This window comes from Microtus pennsylvanicus, chromosome 7 (assembly GCF_037038515.1).
Source record: "Microtus pennsylvanicus isolate mMicPen1 chromosome 7, mMicPen1.hap1, whole genome shotgun sequence".
Lineage (NCBI taxonomy): Eukaryota > Metazoa > Chordata > Mammalia > Rodentia > Cricetidae > Microtus > Microtus pennsylvanicus.
In genome coordinates, this window is record NC_134585.1 from 95,521,542 (window position 1) to 95,541,589 (window position 20,048).

The 20,048-nt window shown below is 48.0% G+C and overlaps 1 protein-coding gene across 1 annotated transcript in view; it reads right to left on the reverse strand.

Moving 5' to 3' along the window:
• Abca4 (ATP binding cassette subfamily A member 4) overlaps positions 1-20,048 on the reverse strand; it is a 125,073-nt gene that overhangs the window by 90,288 nt on the left and 14,737 nt on the right. Inside the window, exons 4-6 of the mRNA XM_075981478.1 lie at positions 19,446-19,585; positions 15,862-15,989; positions 9,656-9,853 (exon numbers count right to left, since the gene is read on the reverse strand). Coding sequence (XP_075837593.1) covers positions 9,656-9,853; positions 15,862-15,989; positions 19,446-19,585 — 466 coding nt within the window. The remainder of the gene's footprint in view (positions 1-9,655; positions 9,854-15,861; positions 15,990-19,445; positions 19,586-20,048) is intronic.

Consider the following 20,048-nt stretch of genomic DNA (forward strand, 5'->3'; position numbering starts at 1 on the left):
GTGGAAACATTTCTAGGGAAACGGGTCAGGAACCAAAATGGCAAATAATACTAATACTATGCCGCACATCCCAGACTCCTGTAGCACCAAGTTCTCTTAATATTTTCATTAAATAGAGAAGGAAAGAGAGAGGGAGGGCCGGGTGGTGGTGGCGCACGCCTTTAATCCCAGCACTTGGGAGGCAGAGGCAGGCGGATCTCTGTGAGTTCGAGACCAGCCTGGTCTACAAGAGCTAGTTCCAGGACAGGCTCCAAAACCACAGAGAAACCCTGTCTCGAAAAACCAAAAAAAAAAAAAAATATTTTCAATAACAAATAACTTCATGTCATAATTGGGTTTGGGACTGATAAATTGAGGTCAAGGCCAAATTAGACTTGTTAAGGAAGACTGGTTATGCAGATAGGGTTTGTGGCAGTGCGTGTCTTTGTTAATTGTGGTCCCTGATCAGTGAACCCTTACTTAAGCGATATAAGGTCCTCATCAGGGGCTCCTGAGACCTCTCTGTTAAGATTTTAGGAGGACAGGGGCTGGAGAGATGGTTCAGTGGTTAAGAGCACTGATTCCTCTTCCAGAGGACCCAGGTTCAATTCTCACATGACAGCTCACAGTTAACTGTCTGCAATTCTAGTTCCAGGAGACCCAACACTATGGCAAAAACACCAAAGTACATAAAATATAAAAATAAATATTTTTTAAAAAAGATTCTAGGAGGACAGGGGCAGGAGAGGTGGCTCAGCAGTTAAGAACACTACCCTTCCAAAGGTCCTGAGTTCAATTCTCAGCAACCACATGGTGGCTCACAACCATCTGTAATGAGATCTGGTCCCCTCTTCTGGCCTGCAGGCCTATATGTAGGCAAAACACTGTATACATAGATAAATAAATCTTTATTTAAACAAAAGATTCTAGGAGGACAAAATACATTCCTTTCCCTTAGAATATGCAATCTGTGTACCAGTATAAAATAAAAGCATTATCAACTCCCTAAACATCCTGATGATATTTACTGACTCAGTAGCAGTAACTCCACCAGCACAGGAGAGGAGTGACCCCTATGGTTGACGGGGTTTTCCTAACCCAAAGGAGCCAATCTGGAAACAATATTCATTTCGAAGTTGAAGATATACTCAACACACGAGTAGATTTTAAAAATGCCATTATGAGAATAACATGGTTTCTGGGAGCCACCGAACGATTCTGAAGTCAGGGGTGGGTAGCCTGTCTTGAAAGCATCTAGACCAGAAGCTAAGGGCAAGTAAAGCCATGGACAGACAGCCCCGGGCTGTTAGGTTCCTTTTCCCAGCAGCTGCTACAGGAAGCCCAGATTTATCCTGGAGGGAAGTTGTTGCTGGGCAACTGGAAGACTGTGGATTTAAAGCATGTTTGTTGCAGCCTGACAGTTGTTAAGCATGGGATAAAAAGAGAGGAAGCTGCTTTGGTGCTGAGGGGGCAACCAGGAGAGGCGCCCTGCGTGCTAGGAAATGCGTCATGAGTGGAGAATTCGGACTCAGTCACAGGAGGGTGGTGGACATGCCAAACTGTCTCTACTGGGAGAGGTCATCCAGACGTGCTGTCTCCCGGCACTGGAAGGAATGGTGTCTAAAGGTCTGAGGCAGAGGGTGGGCTCTGGGGTACGCGAACAAACGAGTTAGGGAACTTCCTCGTTATACATCAGAAACTAGGCCTCGTCCCCTCCTGATGACTTCTGACTTCTGTTCTAGTGTCTGTTTCTGAGGAAAGCAGAGCTGAGCTTGGAATCCAGGGGGCAGTGAAAGGTCATTTTGTGAGACAGAGCTTCCTTTGGGGTCAGAGGAAGGAGCGGAGGGACCACTGCAGAGCAGATTGTATTGTCTTCCGCCACCCTCCCATTCTGTGTGTGTGTGTGTGTGTGTGTGTGTGCGCACGCGCATGCATGCATGCATGTATGTACAGGCCAGAGTACAACCTTAGGGGTCATTCCTCAGGCACCCTTTCATTAATTAATTAATTTTAGAATTTGAGACAGGGTCTTGAACGGGTTTGGAGCTTGCTAAGTATGCTAAGCTGTCTGGCCAGGGAGCCCTAGGAATACACTTTTCTCTGTCTCCCTAGTGCAGGGATTTATAAGCATGCATCATCATATACGGCTCTTTTACACAGGTTCTAGGTATAGAACACAAGCCGTCATATTTGTGGGCTAAACACATCACTGACCGACCTAGCTCCGCAGCCCATGACTTCACTGTGGTATAAGCAAAATGTGTTTGGTTTCAGAGTCTATTTCCTAACTTTTCTCTAATACAAATTTCATCCAACCTACATGAATAAGAAAGGGTTCTCTATAAAAATCAGCAAGTTGGGTGTCAACCCATAGCCAGAAATCAGTCTCTGGGCCACTAGAGGATGCTTGTGTGTGCCAGCAGGTTGCTACAGTCAAGAGCCAATGCTGAGGCGTTATGAAAAGAGCCAAGGTCAATGCCAGCGACCAGCATAGCTTTTTACAACCGTGCCTCCACCCAGGAGAGAGACACACGTGGCTGGGGCTGAGGCCAGACTGCAGGCAACAGGGCAGGGTCCTGGGAGTCAGCCAGAGGGAGGAGGCTGCCTTGGTGCTGAGATGCTCATGACACAGCTAAAAACTGTCCTGGACCCCAGATGGGAGGGTCACATCTGCTGGGATTATCTATCTGACACCCCTGACATGGGGTCTACCTTATGACTGAATTCTGTAGGCGTTCTAATTTTGTAACGTGGAAGTGAGTTTTCTGCCTCGTGCAGCTGGGTTTTAACTGTAAGTCCCTCCTGTGCCCAAACACAGACAGTGTCACTACAGCTCGGTGTCTGCCCAGTCTGAGCCGTGACGCGTGTATGTCGTGTGGTCCTGTCACTGTCCTGAGGGATCTTGGCCGGTGTGTAATAGATTCGGTGTGCATATGCATCCATGTAAGTGCTTCTGGGAGAAACAGACTTCTGTCATCCATGTTCCCATTTCAAATTTTAGCATGCCTTTAACTCATTGCATATGAGACCCACTGGGGTATTTTTGTATTAGTGGTAGGTAGGAAGACATTTTAACCTGGGGTCTGGCTTCAGTGGTTCCATGAGTCCCCATACCCTCACATCTGTGGGAACTTACACTCCCTAGGGAAAGGCTTAGAGCTGGTGTCAGATTCCCAAACATGATCCTAATCCATAAAAACAGTTCAGAGTCTCTTCTGTGCAGAACGATGAAGTATCAGGAGCCAAACTCCTTCTGAGAGTCCATCTACACTGGAGAAAACCTGTTATCTAACATGTGGGTAACATATATTGTAAGTACGTGACCTATACCGACTGAACACAGGCACGGACGCCAGGGCCGTCATCTGAACTAGCACCCTTCCCAGGGGCTGGCTTCTGTCCTGGGTCACTTTATCTTTGACCAGTTACAAATTCTTTCTTCCTCAATCAATAAAGTTGCATCTGGCCTGTCCAAGAAAACAAGTTCTAGCCTACTGTATACAGCTGGAGCCTAGAAGAAATCAAGACAGACCAATGATGAGACAATCAGCCTAGTGTGTGTGTGTGTGTGTGTGAGTGTTTAAAAAAGAGCAAAAAGGCCTCTGTTCTTCTTTATTGAAATCTGTTTGCCAAGGGGACTGCCCAATAATCACTGACTTGGTAGATGTAGACAAACGCTGTAAACCAGATAGACCTAGTGTGACTTCATGGTTTTAAAACCCCATTTCTGGATGAGTTTTGTTTCTGCCTGCCACCCCCCCCCCCACACACACACACAGTTGCCTGCACTGTGCTTCGATTTCTTTCTTCCTAAAGAAGTAGAAAGTTATAGGAACACAGCAGTGTGTGGAGGGGAACATGGAGGTAAAGTCACTCAATGAGACGTTACTGTAAAACCCAGGAGACATGGGGTTTTCTCAGAAAGTTGTAGGTAGCAAAAAGCCACTTGAAAATTGGAACACTTAGTTGAAATTTAACAACTGCAGCCAGTGACCCCAGGGAGCAGAAAGCAGGGCCAGCTCTCACCAGGGGATAGGCAGTCCACCCCTGTTTATTCCCGGTGACTCAGGAATTCAGCGAGCAGAGCCAAGAGTGAAGCGGACACGGACAGGAGCATGTAGTCAGGACCCCCAAGACTGGGTCTTTTCTTCTCAGGAATGCAGTGTTCAGCCAGGACACAGTCACAGGGACACGAGTACAATGGAGTCAGAAAAGTCACAGCGGCATAGAGGGCGAGGGAGAGGGGAGAAAAAGCCAAATTGTGCTACAGCAGGAACATTTACAGAGGGGAAACCGTGAACCCCAAAGCCAGCTTTCCTCCTCCGCACACAGCCATGGAGAAGGGGGAAGGGAGGAAACTCAGATTTCCCGGCCAGCCGGCTGAATGGCAGGTCTTAGTGCCCACCTCAGTTCCACAAATAAACATTCAAAGCTGCCGGGACAGACTTGCTTCTCAGCAAGATTTCAAAGCAGCGCATCAGAGCGGGAGAGAAAACAGGAAGGCTGGGGGTTGGGGCCAGAAAACGGGATGGAGGTAGGAGAGACGGAAGGGGCATGCGCAACCTGGGCCAGATCAGATGGGAAAGCGCCCAACCCCTCACCCGAAACTGACTGGAGTACTAAAGTGACGCGGGAGGTTTTTTTTTTTTTTTTTTTTTTTAATGAGGTGCGAACATTTCAGGTATGCTGGCAGTAACGATGCCCTGGGCCCAGCTCAGCTCTGAGCTTTTGGGTTTCAAGTTGCCAGCTGTTAGCCTGAAAAAGCCCCAGGTGAAGATGAAGAAAGTCTTCAGGCTTCAGAGTTGGGGGTGAAACCAAGAGAGGCTACACCTTGGAGAAAATCCAACCCCCTGATTTGTTATGTTATTCCTCGCCCACCTAGGTCACCAGCCATGTGTGCGTGCATGGGTTCATGAAAGAGAACGCGTGCAAACTGTGTGTGTGTGTGTGTGTGAGAGAGAGAGAGAGAGAGAGAGAGAGAGAGACTCTGGGAGTGGGTCGGGTGGAGAACTACATTCGAATTATTTGAAGATGACAACATTTAGTTCTGACCTCCAAAGGACAGAGGAAAAACACAGCTGGTCCCAGTTGGTGCTAACTCCCACTAGGTTCCCTTGGCTCCGCAGATTCCCAGGTCTGGAGGTTGCTCCCACCTTCCCCCACCCTCGCTCTGTACCCAGCAGGGGCAGGTGCCTTCACAGTGGTTTACTGAAATTTTTCCTCTTTCTTTGTTAATGAGAACTGACTTGGCATTTAATAAAACCTTATTTATATAAGGGCTACGTGTGCACAAGAAACAGGCCAGCAAAGGGGCCGGCCCAGCACTCCCACGCCAGAACACCAGTGGCTGGGCGCCAACCAGCTGCAATAACAGCCAGGCCACAGAGGCTAGCCATGCTCCTCCAGGGGGCCGCTGGGGGCTGCCCAGGCCACCCTGTGCCTGCCTGGGGATCATTTTCCTAAAACCACTCCCAGGATGGGTACAGGAAGCAATGAAAGCCAAATCTCATTTAATGCTTGCTATTTCTTTTAAGTTTTTTATTAGTAATTTATTTGCTTTTAATGTTTAGCTGCCCTGGTCATTTGTCCCGGGAAAGGCACACTTCAAGGGCACCAGATGACTGCCGAGGTGTTTGCTCTCTGCTAGGAGGTCACGTGCTCTGTTTCAGTCAGTTCATTCCTCACTAGGGCCAGAGCAGGGATGAGGAGAACGGCTGAGCAAGGAGGTCTTTGAGGCGGCCTGATGCTGCCCACTGGGGTGTGCTCCTTCGGCCTCTGCAGCTCTCTTTAAGAGAAAGAGCAGACAGAACATCTCTACAGCGCTCTGTTCCTGAAACCCAGAGGTGTTTGGGGTACGAGGATTACTGTTTGGTCTACAGAAACAGAGATTGTAAGGCCAAACTCTTTTGTTCAAGGTTATAATTTTTGACCCTGACCGGACTTTGGAATTATCTGGGAAGTTCTGGAAAATACTGAAGCACGCAGGTTGTACTCTGTGCTAACTGACTCAGGATCTCTGGGCTCGGAATTGGGGGCTAGTTTGAGATAGTAGCCTTTAGTCTAGGCTGGCCTTAAACACCTCTTGGAGCCAAGGGTGATCTTAGATTTCTAATCCTCCTACCTTCACCTCCCCAAACACTGGGATTATAGGTGTACCCTACCATGGCCAGTTTTATGCCATGATGGGAATCAAACCTGGGGCCTAATTAGGCTTGTTAGCTGAGAACTCTACAACTGAACCACATGTGTAGCTGTTGAAGCCTTCCCAGTGGTTCGACGTACAGCTAGGCCAAGGACTGCTGTTCTCAGGGACAAATACTTTGTAGCTGGGCTTTCTAAGATGAGCGGCCATGAATAGGTTTGTTGGGTTGTTTGTGGGTCGAGAGTAGGAGGCTCAATGTTGGCACCGTAGCCTCAGCCCAGCGCCTGTCCCCTGTAGGTACCTGTTGCAGCCGTGGGCACATGGGCAAAGGGTAAACGAGTCCCTTGAGTCCATCTAAGTCAGTGAGGGCAACTGGTGAAACTTCTCATTTCCAAACTTAATATAAGGCAGAATGAAGACTTCCTGGTCTTTCTCGTTTGATAAGTAAACACTCAGGTCAGTGGCCCCAGCTCGGGGTGAACTACAGCTTGCATCTTGAGTGTCACACAAAGGCCCATCTATTAAAGGCATGGTCTCCATCTTGACACTGGTAGGAGGTGGTGGAAACCTGCAAGGGACAGGGCCTAGCGGGAGGTCTTTAGGCTACTGGGAGGTCTGGCATAGAAGGGGAGAGTGGGAACCCCAAGCCCTTCCCCGTGTTCTCCTGTGCTTCCTGGCCAAGAAATGAGTGGGTTGTTACAACGTGTGTTCTGCCGCAATACACGGTTTCAATACAGGACCAAAGTGATGAGGTCTATCAGCAACAGACTGGAGTCTCTGAAACTGTGAGCCAAGGGGGACCGTTCTCTGTGTGATTGAGGTATGTGTTACTGTAATGCAGAACTAACAGAAGGTCTAGTCACTAAAGGATAATTTTAACCAGATGCAAAATCTTATCTGGCTGTACCCAGGACGAGCTGAATTGAAGACCATGCCCCAGTGCAGACCAAGTGTTGCCTTGTAGTCTGCTGTAGGACAGAGATGATCAGGCCACAGGCTCTTAATTCTCCCCACAGTGTGGGAAGCATCAAGACCATCTCTGGGATCCTAGACATTTTGTGATAATTCTTCAGGTCCTGACACCTTTTATCTACTTTGGAGACCCACCCTCAATGAGCTGGGAAAACTGCAGAATAACTTCCAAGGGAAACTCAAAATAAACTCTGCCAGAAACAACAAGGCCTATTTTATTTTAACTCTGTTACAGGAAGGGCCCACTTGTTCATCCCAGCCATCTGGATAGTTTAGCCCCAAAATAACCACACAGAAATTGTATTAATTAAAACACTGCTTGGCCCATTTGCTGTAGCCTCTTATTAGCTAACTCTCACATCTTGATTTAACCCATTTCTATTAATCTGTATATCGCCACATGGCAGTGGCTTACCAGGAAAGATTCAGTATGTCCGACTCTGGCGGCTCCATGGTGGCTCTCTCTGTCTCTGCTGTCTTCCTCCCAGCATTCAGTTATATTTTCCCCGCCTACCTAAGTTCTGCACTATCAAAAGGCCAAGGCAGTTTCTTTATTCATTAACCAATGAAAGCAACACATAAATAGAAGGCCCTCCTACACCATGACTCATTTTAGAGAATTCATCTGGCTCTTTTTCTTCTCCTTTCTTTCCTTCCTTTTCTGTGTATCCTGACCCCCGACCCCAAGACAAGGTCTCTTGCATCCTAGGCTAGCTGAAGATGACTATGGACCTCTGGTATTCCAGCTCCCACCTCCAGAGTGCTGGGATTACAGATGTTTACATGTGCTAAGGATCCAGCCCTGGCTTTGTGCATGGAAGGCAAGTACTCTTATCAACTTGGCAACAACCCTGTCTCAATCTAAAAGACAAGCTGAGAACAAGAGAGACCAAGAACAAGAGTGAGAGACGGAGAGAGAGTGAGGAGTGAGAAAGAGAGAGAGAGAGAGAGAGAGAGAGAGAGAGAGAGAGAGAGACTTTTCTGGGATTTGAGAAAGCCACCATAAAGACAGACAAAATGTGAACTCTGAAATCAATAACTAATTCCAGAATATCTCAAAAATAAACTTAGTGATTCACATTCCTCGTGGCACAGTTCCAGAAATTAAAATATAGGCCAAAAGAAATACATAATTAGGTGCTAAAAGCAGTCCGTCTTTTCCAAAGGACTCTAATGAATATTCCTAAAAGTGTGGCCTCTGGGGACCCCCATCAAAATCTCCTGAGCAATGACGCAGCTCCCTACTAGCAAGACTGGAGGCTTGGACTTGCATGCTTCAGCAACCTCTGATGACATCATGCGTCCTAAAGTTTGACCCCTCTGTGCCCCACCACATCCTTCCAGCAAGGGAGGAGGAGACCCTCGTGGGCTCTGGGAGTCTGGACTACAGTTCTAGAGCAGAAATCTGGGTTTAGTGATCCAGTCTTTCCAAAATGTTGAGATGACAAATTTCCTATCTTTTTTTCTATCTACAAAGAACATCTTTAGGGGCAAGTACAGGTCCATAGGAAGGAGCTCGACCCACCCATTCGCTGAAATTTATGAACGCTTTGCACAGTGTTTTTCTCTCCATCTTTTCCTATTATTTTAGACATAGATGTGTTCAACCTGTGGCTCACGGGTGGCAGGTTCTCCAAGACGGCTATGAAGGACCTCCAATCCACCTGCAGATGACAATGCCATGTCACCGTGTCTAGACACCCCTGGAAGCAACATCCTTATTGTACACATGAACATGAGGACCAGTGTGAAGTTAGTGTCTTTTGTCTGTAACCATGGGCAAGGAATTCCCTGGTCTACAGGTAATGGAGAACACATGTTTTACAGCTGGACAAACACCTCCCACATTGCATGCTGAGGGGTGAACCAGTGTGGGATATATATCTGTACACTGTAAATATGCTTTATTGCCACTGGATAATAAAGAAGCTGCTTTCAGCCAATGGCTTGACAGAATATAGCCAGGCTGGAAAAGATATAGAGAGAGAGTAGATGGAGTCAGAGAGAAACCATGTAGCTGCCAGAGGAGAAAGATGCGAGCTGTTAGCTGGAATCTTGCTGCTAGGCCATGAGCCTCATGGTAAAATATAAAATAATAGGAATGGGTTAATTTAAGGTGTAGGAGCTTGTTAGGAATACGCTAGAGTCATTGGCCAAGCCGTGTTGCAATTGATACAGTTTCTGTGTGAATATTATTAATTCTGGCCAGGGTGGCCAGGAACGAATGAACAGCCTCCGTCTACAAATGGGCACCACAAGAGCTAGCTAGTAATATGCTTACACCATTGGCCAAACAGTATTGCAATAACATAGTTTCTGAGTGATTATTTGGGTCTGAATGACTGGGAGATGAACCAACATCCTCCAACAAAAGTGAACTTATCTCCTTTCCCTTGCTACTGCTCCAGAAGGACAGTTGTTTTCTCTTGGGTGCTAGGATTTTGAAGCATCCCCAAGGTTTGTCATAGCATCAAGCTCGCACCTTCTCCAGTGCCAGTTCCCCAGTGGCCTGCCTGCTCCCGGAATCCTCTACAAGTTGGGAGCACGTAACCCTTTCCTTACCACACGGAAGAGTTTGAAGAAGTCCACGTTGGCATACAGAGTGTCTTCTATCCACTGTAGGGTCATCTGGGAGAGGGGACACAGGGCATCCCTCACGGTCTGTGCCCCCCAACGCTGGTTGAAGATGATGAACCGCTGCAAGAGGGCCTCATTGCAGGCAATGTTCTTCAGTTCCAAGTCTGGGACTCCATAGGCAAACTGTAGGGAGGAGAAAAGATGCTGGAAAACTCCTTGTAGGGAAATATTACCACCCTTCTGAACAAAGATGCCACATCCTGACCCACAGGCCAATCACATTTCACGACAAATAGGAAGGGCAGATATGTCTGCTGGCTAGTTGGTTTAAAACACACAGACTAGCCAGGCCATGGTGGCACGTGCCTTTAATCTCAGCACTTGGAAGGCAAAGGCAGCCTAATCCTTGAATTCGAGGCCAACCTGGTCTGCAGAGTTCCAGGACCACCAGGGCTATACAGAGAAACCCTGTCTTGAAAAATCAAAAACAAAACAAAAAGACACAGAGATTATTTGAATCCTCCAGGTGGGTTTATCATCACACAGGGACTTGGAAGCATGAGAAGGCAGAAGAAACAGGACCAGAGTGCTATGGCGGGCGGGAGAAAGCCTTGACAGGCCACTTCTCGTCTTGCAAGTGGAGGGGACCTCATCCAAGGAATGTGCACCCTTTGTAGAAGATGAGTAGGGTGAGAAAACAGGCTTTCCTTCAGACAGCCCAGTAGAGAATGTGACTTGATGGCCCCTTGACATTCAGACTTCTGACCTCGAGAATCATAAGATAATAAAACTGTGCTGTCCTAAGCCTTTAAGTCTGTGATCATTTGTAACAGCGGTAATAAAAATCCAAACCCTCCCTCAAACCTCGCTTTATCAGAAAACTTTTCCAAATCGAGAGATCACTTTGAAAGGGATGCTAAAGTGCCATCGAGACCGTCTCCCGGTGGCAGAAGTGGAGGAGTGGTGAAAACCCATTTATAACGACCTTGGCCAGCTTCCTCTCCTCACTAGATTTACCACGTAAGAATATCAGAGGCCCAGCTCAGTTTGGTTTTGGTTTTGTTATTGCTTTTCGTTTGCTTGATTATTTGAGGCAGAGTCTCGCTCTAACCCAGGCTGACCTGAACTCACTCTGTAGCCTAGGCAATTTTTCTATTTCAGTATCCTGACATTACAGGAGTAAGCCACCTCACCTGACACAGATAAAATTAATTTTGAATTTCAAATAAAGAACAAGTAACTTTTTGTTTGTCTCAATCAATCCCAAAAAAGAGCATAATTACGCTGAATTTTTTGTTTATCTGAAATTCAGAATCAAATATATAACCTGCATTTTACCACAGCCCTAGGCCTAGATAGCCCACATCCCACACCTCCTAGAAGCTCACAGACAATGACTTGGAACATCATAGCTATGGTGGCCTTCATGGTTCAGACGGAAAAGAAGAGGTCCCAACCCTGGCCAGGGCCTCTTGGTTGCCTGGAGTGTTCCTGAGCATCCTAGACTTCCAGGCTCTGTACCGTGAATAAATTCATAAGACTGGGCCCTGAAGACACCAGGAGGCTTTCAGTCACACAGATCTCCACACTGACAGACAGAACAGACATGGGCTCTCTTATTCCCGTGGAAATGTTAAGACCACACTGTCCCTCCATAAGGTGCAGGATCAGCTGTAGAGTCAGTCTCAGGGCCTGTAGTGGGGGCGTCCTCACAGATCATTCTGCCTTTGCCCCACCTCACTTCCTCTCTAAACAGAGGCTGAAACCCTTCTCTTATGTCTGTCTGATCCTCTCACAGGGACCAGACAACAACATACAGAAGTATTAGCTCATGTCTTAGTTTGCTTTTAACGGCTGCGATAGGAAACCATGACCAAAAGCATCCTGGGGAGGGAAAGGTTTATTTGATTTTATAGTTCACAGTCCATCATGAGCGGAAGTCAGGACAGGAACTCGAGGCAGGAAGTTGGAGAGGGGAAATGAAGCAGAGGTCATGGAACAGTGCCACTTACTAGCTTGTTCTACAGCTTGTTCAGCTTGCTTTCCTATACACCCAGGACCACCGGCCCAAGATGACATTGCCCACAGTAGACAGGGCCCTTCCACATCAATCAGCAATGAAGAAAACGCTCCACAGACTTTCTTACACGCCAATATGACAGGGACTGTCTAAGTTAGGGTTACTACTGCTTGATAAAACACCGTGATGAAAGTGACTTGGGGAGGAAAGGGAAGGATTTGTTTGGCTTACACTTCCACATCACAGTCCATTATAGAAGAAGTCAGGACAAGAGTTCAAACAGAGCTGGAACCTGGAGGCAGGAACTGATGCAAGGGCCATGGAGGGGCACTGCTTACTGACTTGCTCTTCATGGCTTGCTCAGCCTGCTCTCTTAGAACCCAGGATCACCAGCCCAGGGATGGCAGCACCCACAATAGGCTGGGCCCTCCTCCATTGATAACTAATTTAAAAAAATGCCCTACACAGAACAGCTAACAAATAGGGTTGCCCCAAAGCCCCCACTCAATTCTCTCAACGTCATTCACTGGATTTCTAGTGTTCAGGGACCAAGAGAGTGACCGGAGCTTTAGAGGTGAGTAATACAGGCACTTCCGTCCTTTGAAGAGCTCCCTAACTAGCTGGAAATATGGGCATTTTGATAGCTTAAGTGTACGATCAAATAGAGCAAAGCTAGACCACCAAAGGAGAATCAGAAATGTCAGTCAGGGCTGAGATAAAGCACAGAGACATAATACCCACCAAGTTGTGTGGCACTCTGGGTTCAAGCCTACTATAGAAGAAAGATAGAGAGAAACACAGAGGGGGAGAGGGAGAGAAAGTAGGGAAGAGAGAGCAAGAGGATAGCCCATGAAAGTTTCTAAAATTTACAGGGCAGGGTGTGCATATCTGGCCTATAATCCCAGCACTCAGGAGGTGGAAGCAGAAAGATCAGACATTCAAGGTCATCCTCAGCTAATAGTGAACTTGAGGTCAACATGGCTCTATGGCAGCTTGTCACAAAACCAACAACGACAAAGTACTGGGTGCTTATTAAGTATTTATTTTGGGTCTGGCAACATTCTAAGTGCTTTACTTTTATTAGCTTTTTTCACTCTCTCCTTATAACCACCGTATGTAGTAGATATTTTTGAGTGAGGAGACAGGCTCAGAGCGATTCTGATGCCACAGTGTGTGGCCGAGCCTTGAGGCTCTTAGATACTCACACTTACTAACTCTTTGGTGAGTAAGGAAGAGTGAGGACTGGACAAAAAATGAGTCTTGTGAGCATGTGGATTGAGGAAGCCACATCTGAACTGGGTCCTGAAGCGTGTGTAGGAATTTTCGAGGTCGGGCAGATGGGAGTGAGACAGAATGATGAAATGACTTCCCCAGATGGAAAGAAATGCTGTGGAACAATCTGTGTATGTTGTAGATATGTATTGCGAGAAGCCGATTGGCGGATAGCTGGGCAGGAAGAGAACAGGTGAGACAGCCTGACACAGAGAGAATGCTGGGAGGAAAAAGGGCGGAGTCTGGAGTTGCCAGCCAGACTCAGAAGGAGCATGAATGTACCATGCTAATAAAGGTACCACATGTGGCAGAGTGTAAATAAGGAATATGGGTTAACTTAAAATGTAAGAGCTAGTTAGTAATATGCCTGAGCTACCGGCTGAGCATTTATAATTAATATAAGCCTCAGTGTGTTTATCTGAGAGTGACAGCAGGACAGGAAAACTCCACCTACAGAACAAGGTGTTGAGATGCCTTCCAGAGCTGTGCTCATATGCCAAGAAGAAAGGGCCAGAAGGAAAACCCACTGATTGTGAAGAACAAGGTGTTCCTGATTAATAAGGATGACCAACTGTAGTTTCCATGGGGGACACCAAAAAGGCATATTGGCATTGTGGCTGCAAGTACTAACGGTCACGTTGGCTAAAGGTCACAGAACTAGATGGGGTGAAAGCCATTATGTGTAAAGACAGCTGACCAGCTGAGAAGCAAGGAGGCCTGGGAGATAGAAAGGGAGCTGGGTGGGGGCCTGACTGGCCTCGTTGTCATGAGAGGGGGGTTGTGGAACTTGCTGATCTGAAAGCATTGGCTACTCCAGTGCAGCATCCCCTAGAGCCTGGTGACCCTGGCCCCTTGTCCATGAAGAGCCTCTGTCCTGGTGCCCAAAGGGCAGCTACTTGAATTCCGAAGGTCATGGCTGTACAAAGTGGGAGGAAATTTCCCCTAAATTCCAACCCTTATCTCTGCCTCCCTTTTATTACCAACTGGAAACGGTCACAGGCATTGCCGGGACTGGAGATTTATGAGCCGAGGAAAAAGCAAACGGGAAAAATGAGCCATCACTGCTGATGACACTTCCCTGCAGTGAAGACAGAAGCCAGGCGGTGCCAGGCAGCCAGGTCCGTTTCTCTGAGCCTCATCAGGAGCAGACTCTGCTCTGCTCGTCCGTCTCCAGGCATTACTGTCAGGTCTGGACCATTAGAAAGCCGGCAAGCATGGGCTCCTTCGTGTGATACAGGGAAGCAATCTAAAAACTCCTTCAGCAGCTGTCCCCACCAGGTGGGGAGGGGGTCTCCTCTCTTTCTGGGCTCCAACAGCAACGCCCTGTGCAGACCTTCATCTCAGGACTGGCTCATGCTCTGAAATTCTCAGCTGAGGTTTTGGTCTCCCCTGGAGTCATGTCTAGCCAGGACAAGAGCGCACACCCGAGCTGGTCAGTCTCCCAGAAAGCTTCTAACACAGCCAGCTGAGCTCTATACCTAACACTAAGGACTCAGCTGAGCTGGCAGGTGTTGAGAACTTGCGTTTCTAACAGGTACTCCCACGTCACTGATGCTAATGACGGCGGGACGACAAGAACCTGTCCAGTGGCTCTCAAGCCCTGAATTCCATTTAGTTCTTTGCTTGTTTGTTTGTTTATTTTGTTTTGGTTTGTGTCTTGAGAGAGAGTTTCTGTCTGTAACAGCTCCAGTTGTCCTTTAGCTCTTCTGTAGACTAGACTGGCCTAAAACTCACGGAGATCTGCCTAGATCTGCCTCCTAAGTGCTGGGATTAAAGGCGTGCACCACCTGTCTTTACGCAGCTCTTCTTTTAAGAGTTATTTTAATTATAGGCAGGTGTGTGCATCTGTCTGCGAATAGATGTGAGTGTAGGGATTCCTTCGCACAAGGAAGCCAGAGGAGTTGGATCCACAGGAGGCTGTGAGCCTACTGACATGGGTCCTGTCTTAGACACCGTTCCATTGCTGTGCAGAGACATCATGACCAAGGAAACTTTTATAAAAGAAAACATTTAATTGGGGGGGGGGGTTGTTTAAAGTTTCAGAGATTAGTCCATTATCATCATGGCAGGAACATGGTGGCACACGCGGACCTGGAGCAGGAACTGAGAGCTACATCCTGATCTGTGGGCAGGCAGACAGAGATTGAGCCTGGCATGAGCTTTTGAAACCTCCAAACAGTGGGCGCACTGTGACACATTTCCTTCAACAAGGCCACAGGTATCCCAACAAGACCACACCTAATCCTTCTAATCCCTTCAAACAGTTCCACATTCTGGTGACTAAGCATTCAAACACGTGAGTCTATGAAGGCCATTCTTATTCAAACCACCACAGGTCCTCTGAAAAGCAGTGTGTGTTCTTATTCACTAGGCCATTTCTCTAGCCACAAACGCACACACACACATACATACATACACTTACACACACATAGAGTTCTAGCTGGAGCCTTTCCCCCAAGTGCTTGGAGGTCAGCTTTTTACTGAGTAAGGGTACTTTTGCCTTCACACAATGACTCCTGACATCCAGGAAACAGAGCAGAAGTTTCTGTTTACATCAACCCTCCTCTGGGATGTAAGTCCCACACTGCTGCAGTAGCTATAGCTGTCCCTAAAGATTTGATTAGTAAGTAAATGGTGAGGTTTCTCCACACTACAGGGTAAGCTCAGTCTCGTGATTTTTCTGCCTTCCTTCAAGTTCCAAAAACCTGGGGAGTCTGATGGTACCAGAGGTACCAGAGCTGTTTCAGAGTCCTGGGATCGGATGCTCCTTGACTCAATGACCCCCAGGCTTGTCCACCATATGCAGCATAAGCCATGGAGTCTGAATATGGGAGCCAAAGGGAAAAGAAGTCTTCCTCAGGCTTGGTGCCTCCCCTCCTCTCCAATGGTCCTCACCTACCTGTTCCACACGAACTTGGGAGCTGATCAAAAGATGGGCAACTGAGTCAGACAGGCCAATGTTTCTTGTGAGAAATAGCGTCAGTGTATCCTCATCTTTTAGGATGTCTCGGATTTGTAATCCTCTTCCTGAATACGAATGGAAGAAAGAACAGGGGGTGAATCAAAATAAGAACAGCATGTAGTATCAATTCGAAATATTTCTGCTTGACTCTTAGAAGGGGGCTGTGTTCTTGACTTCCTGGGGAACTCTTGGAGACCGCGGCTGCTAGAGCCTGAGCACAGTACAGTGGAAGGCACAGAAGGAGGGAAAGTTAACCCAGGGTGAGCAGGGTGTCAGGCACTTCTTAGAGTTGATCTGAGAGAGTGACTTTCAAGAGAGTAAAGGCTGGACGGTGGTGGCACACTCCTTTAATCCCAGCACTTGGGATGCAAAGGCAGGTGGATTTCTGTGAGTTCGAGGTCAGCCTGGGCTACAAGAGCTAGTTCCAGGACAGGCTCCAAAGCTACAGAGAAACCTGTCGCAAAAAAAAAAAAAAATCAAGAGAGCGAAGGTCAAGGAGTTACAGCAGAAGAATTTGGGCTCTTGAGTATTTGCCAATATCTGGAGACATCTTTGGGCAGTATTATTGGGGAGAGGCCAATGATATTGCTAAACATTCACAGTGTACAGAAGAAGGCTTCCTCCCTAAAGAATGTCCTGCCCCTACAAAGGTCAGTGGTATTGCAGAGAGCAGCCTTTAGACACAGCTCTACAAGCTCTCACTGTAGTGGTCCATGGACACACACAAACATGCAAACACAGTTGTCTAAGGGTTGAGGACTATGGTCCTGCTCTTTTTGCATCCTTTATCCCACCTAGCCATGTTGGGTACACAGAGGTAAAACTGCAAGGTCATTCTGTCTGTCCTCTGTCTCTGTCTCTGTCTCTCTCTCTCTCCCAGTATGGATGCCTGATATAGTATCAAAGCCTCAATAAATGTGACCCTAGGTACGCAATAAATACCTGTGCTCCTGTCTTAAGAGTGAAGCCCCATTTGGCTGTTTATTTTTTAGTTATTCTTTAACATCCTCAGCTCATATTTCATATGAATGCCTCAGGAGAAGGGGCAAGACAGAGAGTCATCTGGCGTGGGTATCATACCACTGTGGCCTGGCTGTGGCAGGGGTGGGGTGGGAGAAGAAGGGCAGGGACATGGTAAAGCACACACCCGAGCTGGGGGCTGAGGGTCACCCTGCCTGCAGAGCATGGGGCCCAGGGTCTGAGCAGCAGGGTGATACCAGACAGGCTCTCCATTAGATTCCTGAGTGGGGCCGTGTGAATGGGGTGGGGTGGGGGTGGTGGGTGTCTGGGGAAAGACAACTACATTTCTTCTAAAATGTGGTTCTACTTGTTCTCTTTGCTGGGAAGACTGGAGGCTAGGAGTGGGGGGCAGAAGGTAGCTGCGGGTGAGGCTGTGGGAAGAGGGGTTTAGAGATGATTGAGACCACAGAGCTGACTGGGCACAGGGGGTATGTCTGCAACTGGGGTGTCCCCATTAGTCCTCCCCTGCAGAGAATGTAGCCCTACAGGTTCGCTGCAGAGAAGAACGTTGCTGCCTGGGTCAGCACGGGTATACTTTCCCAGGTACCTGGGAACCCCACAGGCAAAAGCCGCAGCAGCTGCAACAGTCCACCCCATTCTGCATGACTGAGTTCCTAATGACCTCAGACTTCACGCCTTGACCAACACCCTGCAACCTCTCCCTGACATCTTGACTAGACTTTAGTGCCTGGCCCAACATTCCACCAGAGACCATGTCATTTACTCGGGTGTGGGCTCTGGACCCTCTCAGTTTCTGTCCCTAGCTTGTGGGGAGCCTTGGAAGGCTATCCTGACCCCTTGACCCCTAGCCATGCTCTCCTTTAGGAGATTCCCTTATAGATGGAGAACCTGCAGAAAAAACCACCTGCGCCCTCGTTCACCCTCAAGTCCTGTTTTGGGTTTAGAGTCGTGATTTCAGTTCTCCTAGACACTTGCAGCAACCACAGAGACTTCTGCATGGGGTGAATCTCTTCCACTCCCTGCAGCCAGACTTAATTTCATGGTCAGACCCACCAATGCAAAGGCCACTTCATGGCAGACCCTTCGGAACAAAGGGAAGAAGGAAAGTCGTCTTGAGATCAAGACAGTGGCTGTCTAGTGCATCTGCTTGCTTAGCCTTGACCAAAACATCTTCTCGGCTGGCTGAGCTCCCCCGCATTGGTTTTTTTACTATTTAAAAGGCAAGTAGTGAACCAGTCATAATGGCTCATGTTTAAAATCCCAATACTTCGGAGGCTGGGGCAGAAATATTGTTATAATTTCCAGACAAGTCTGAGCTACGTGAGTTCTAGGCTGGCTAAGCTAAGTAAGAACCTGTCTCAATAAACAGGCAAATAAATAAAATGCTCATTGTGTCTCTGCCGTCTATAACCCTTCATATTTGAGCTGACGCTATCAGCACTTCTCCATCAGAGTGAAGAATGGAGCATTCGCAGTCTGGGCTGCAGAAATCATGACCAGCAGTGTGTGCTCTGCAGTTTGGAAGCAGTGCGAATGTAGCTAAGCAATCCTAACCCGGCAGTCTGGATGTTCTGTGCTCTTGTCCCTCCAGGAAGCAAAGGCAGAAAGTGGATAGATGGGAGGGCACCAGACCCTGTTTCCAGTCTTTCCCCTTCCTGACTCCCATGTTCTCAACGCCCTCTGCTTCCCCATATGGTGAGGGACAGCATGGCCTACCCTATTTTTGTTCTCTAGGTGCCCTGCGGGCAGGCACTCATCCATCTCTCTATTTTGGCCTGCCAACCATGAAGGTGTTCCGTCCAAGGCTAGACAAGCGGGTGAACTAGACAGCCACTGTGTGTATGCCTCACAGTAGGTACCAACCGTGTGCTGAGCATAGAGGGGCTGTGTCACATACAGTGAGGAGGGCTGGCCGGTCACATCACCATCTTAACTTTAGTGTTGGTAACTCGGATACAAGCTGCCCTATCCAGCCACTCTCGACCCCTTGGCGTCTCTTGGTAGTCCTTTCCTATGGCTGTCTCCTCTTAGGGTGATCTTTACAGCCACACACCTTTGTCTTAGGAGCACACGTCTTTCCCCAGCAGTAGCCTCTGACCTCCATCCTTGCTGTCTCCTCATTCACCATCTCTCCACGTTACATCCTGTTCTCCACGGACCCACCTGCATCATTCTGGATGCTAAACGTGACTGGAAATGTCCATTAGGAGGAGTCTTTGTCTCTGTATGCAAGTGAGCGTGTGTGTGTGCATGTGTGTATGTGTGTGCGTCGATGGAGGTGCACACATGCCACAGCATGCATGTAGAGGTCAAAGGACAACCTCTTTGCGTTCACTGCTGTGTGAGACAGGCTAGCTGGCCTCCAAACTTCTGGAGAATTCTCCTGTCTCGACCTCCCGCCTCACCCCAGGAGCGCTGGGGTTACCCGCCTCTGGCATCGTTTCGTGGAATCGCCCGCTCTTTACTAGGTCTTCAGCGTCTGGTGTGTCAGGCTAACTCTAGCGGCAAGTACAGAATGGGGGCATGGGCACCCAGGTTACCTGCGAATCTCTCAGGGTGAGTCCGTAGAGTGTCCATGAGCTGGGACAAGGTGCGGAGCTCAGCCCAAACCTGGCCAAGCTGCTGGACCTCTGGTGTGTCCACGAAGAGCTCCTGGAAATCTCGATACACTCTTGCCAAGCTGTTGAGAGAGCGCCTTATAAATAAAGAGCTGTCATTTTCATAACCATACAGTTAGCAGCTTTGTGCTTCTTTTAAATTGACTTAGCATGGCCTCCATTGGATGGCTAGTTATAATTTTAACCCTGACAAAAACTATGAGTGTTTTGCTCAATATTTGAATTGCAGCAGGGCAAGCTGACCTTAAACCCCATTCTCTGAGCCTGTTGTTCTGAGGCTGTTGGAAGATATTACCAGTGAGTCTTCCCAGCCTTCACCCAGTTCTCTGAGTTCTCCTTCACCACCCACTCTTAGGGGTGGGACCTGACGCCACAGTTCATCCACACAGTCCTCCCTGCGCCTACCCATCCAGGCTGACTGGACCGGGAGAATGGAGATGGGCAATTGGATGTTCGGTTTTGTGTTAAAAACCACACTGTGGGAGCCACATCCCAAGATCCTTGTGCTGCAGGTCACTAATGACA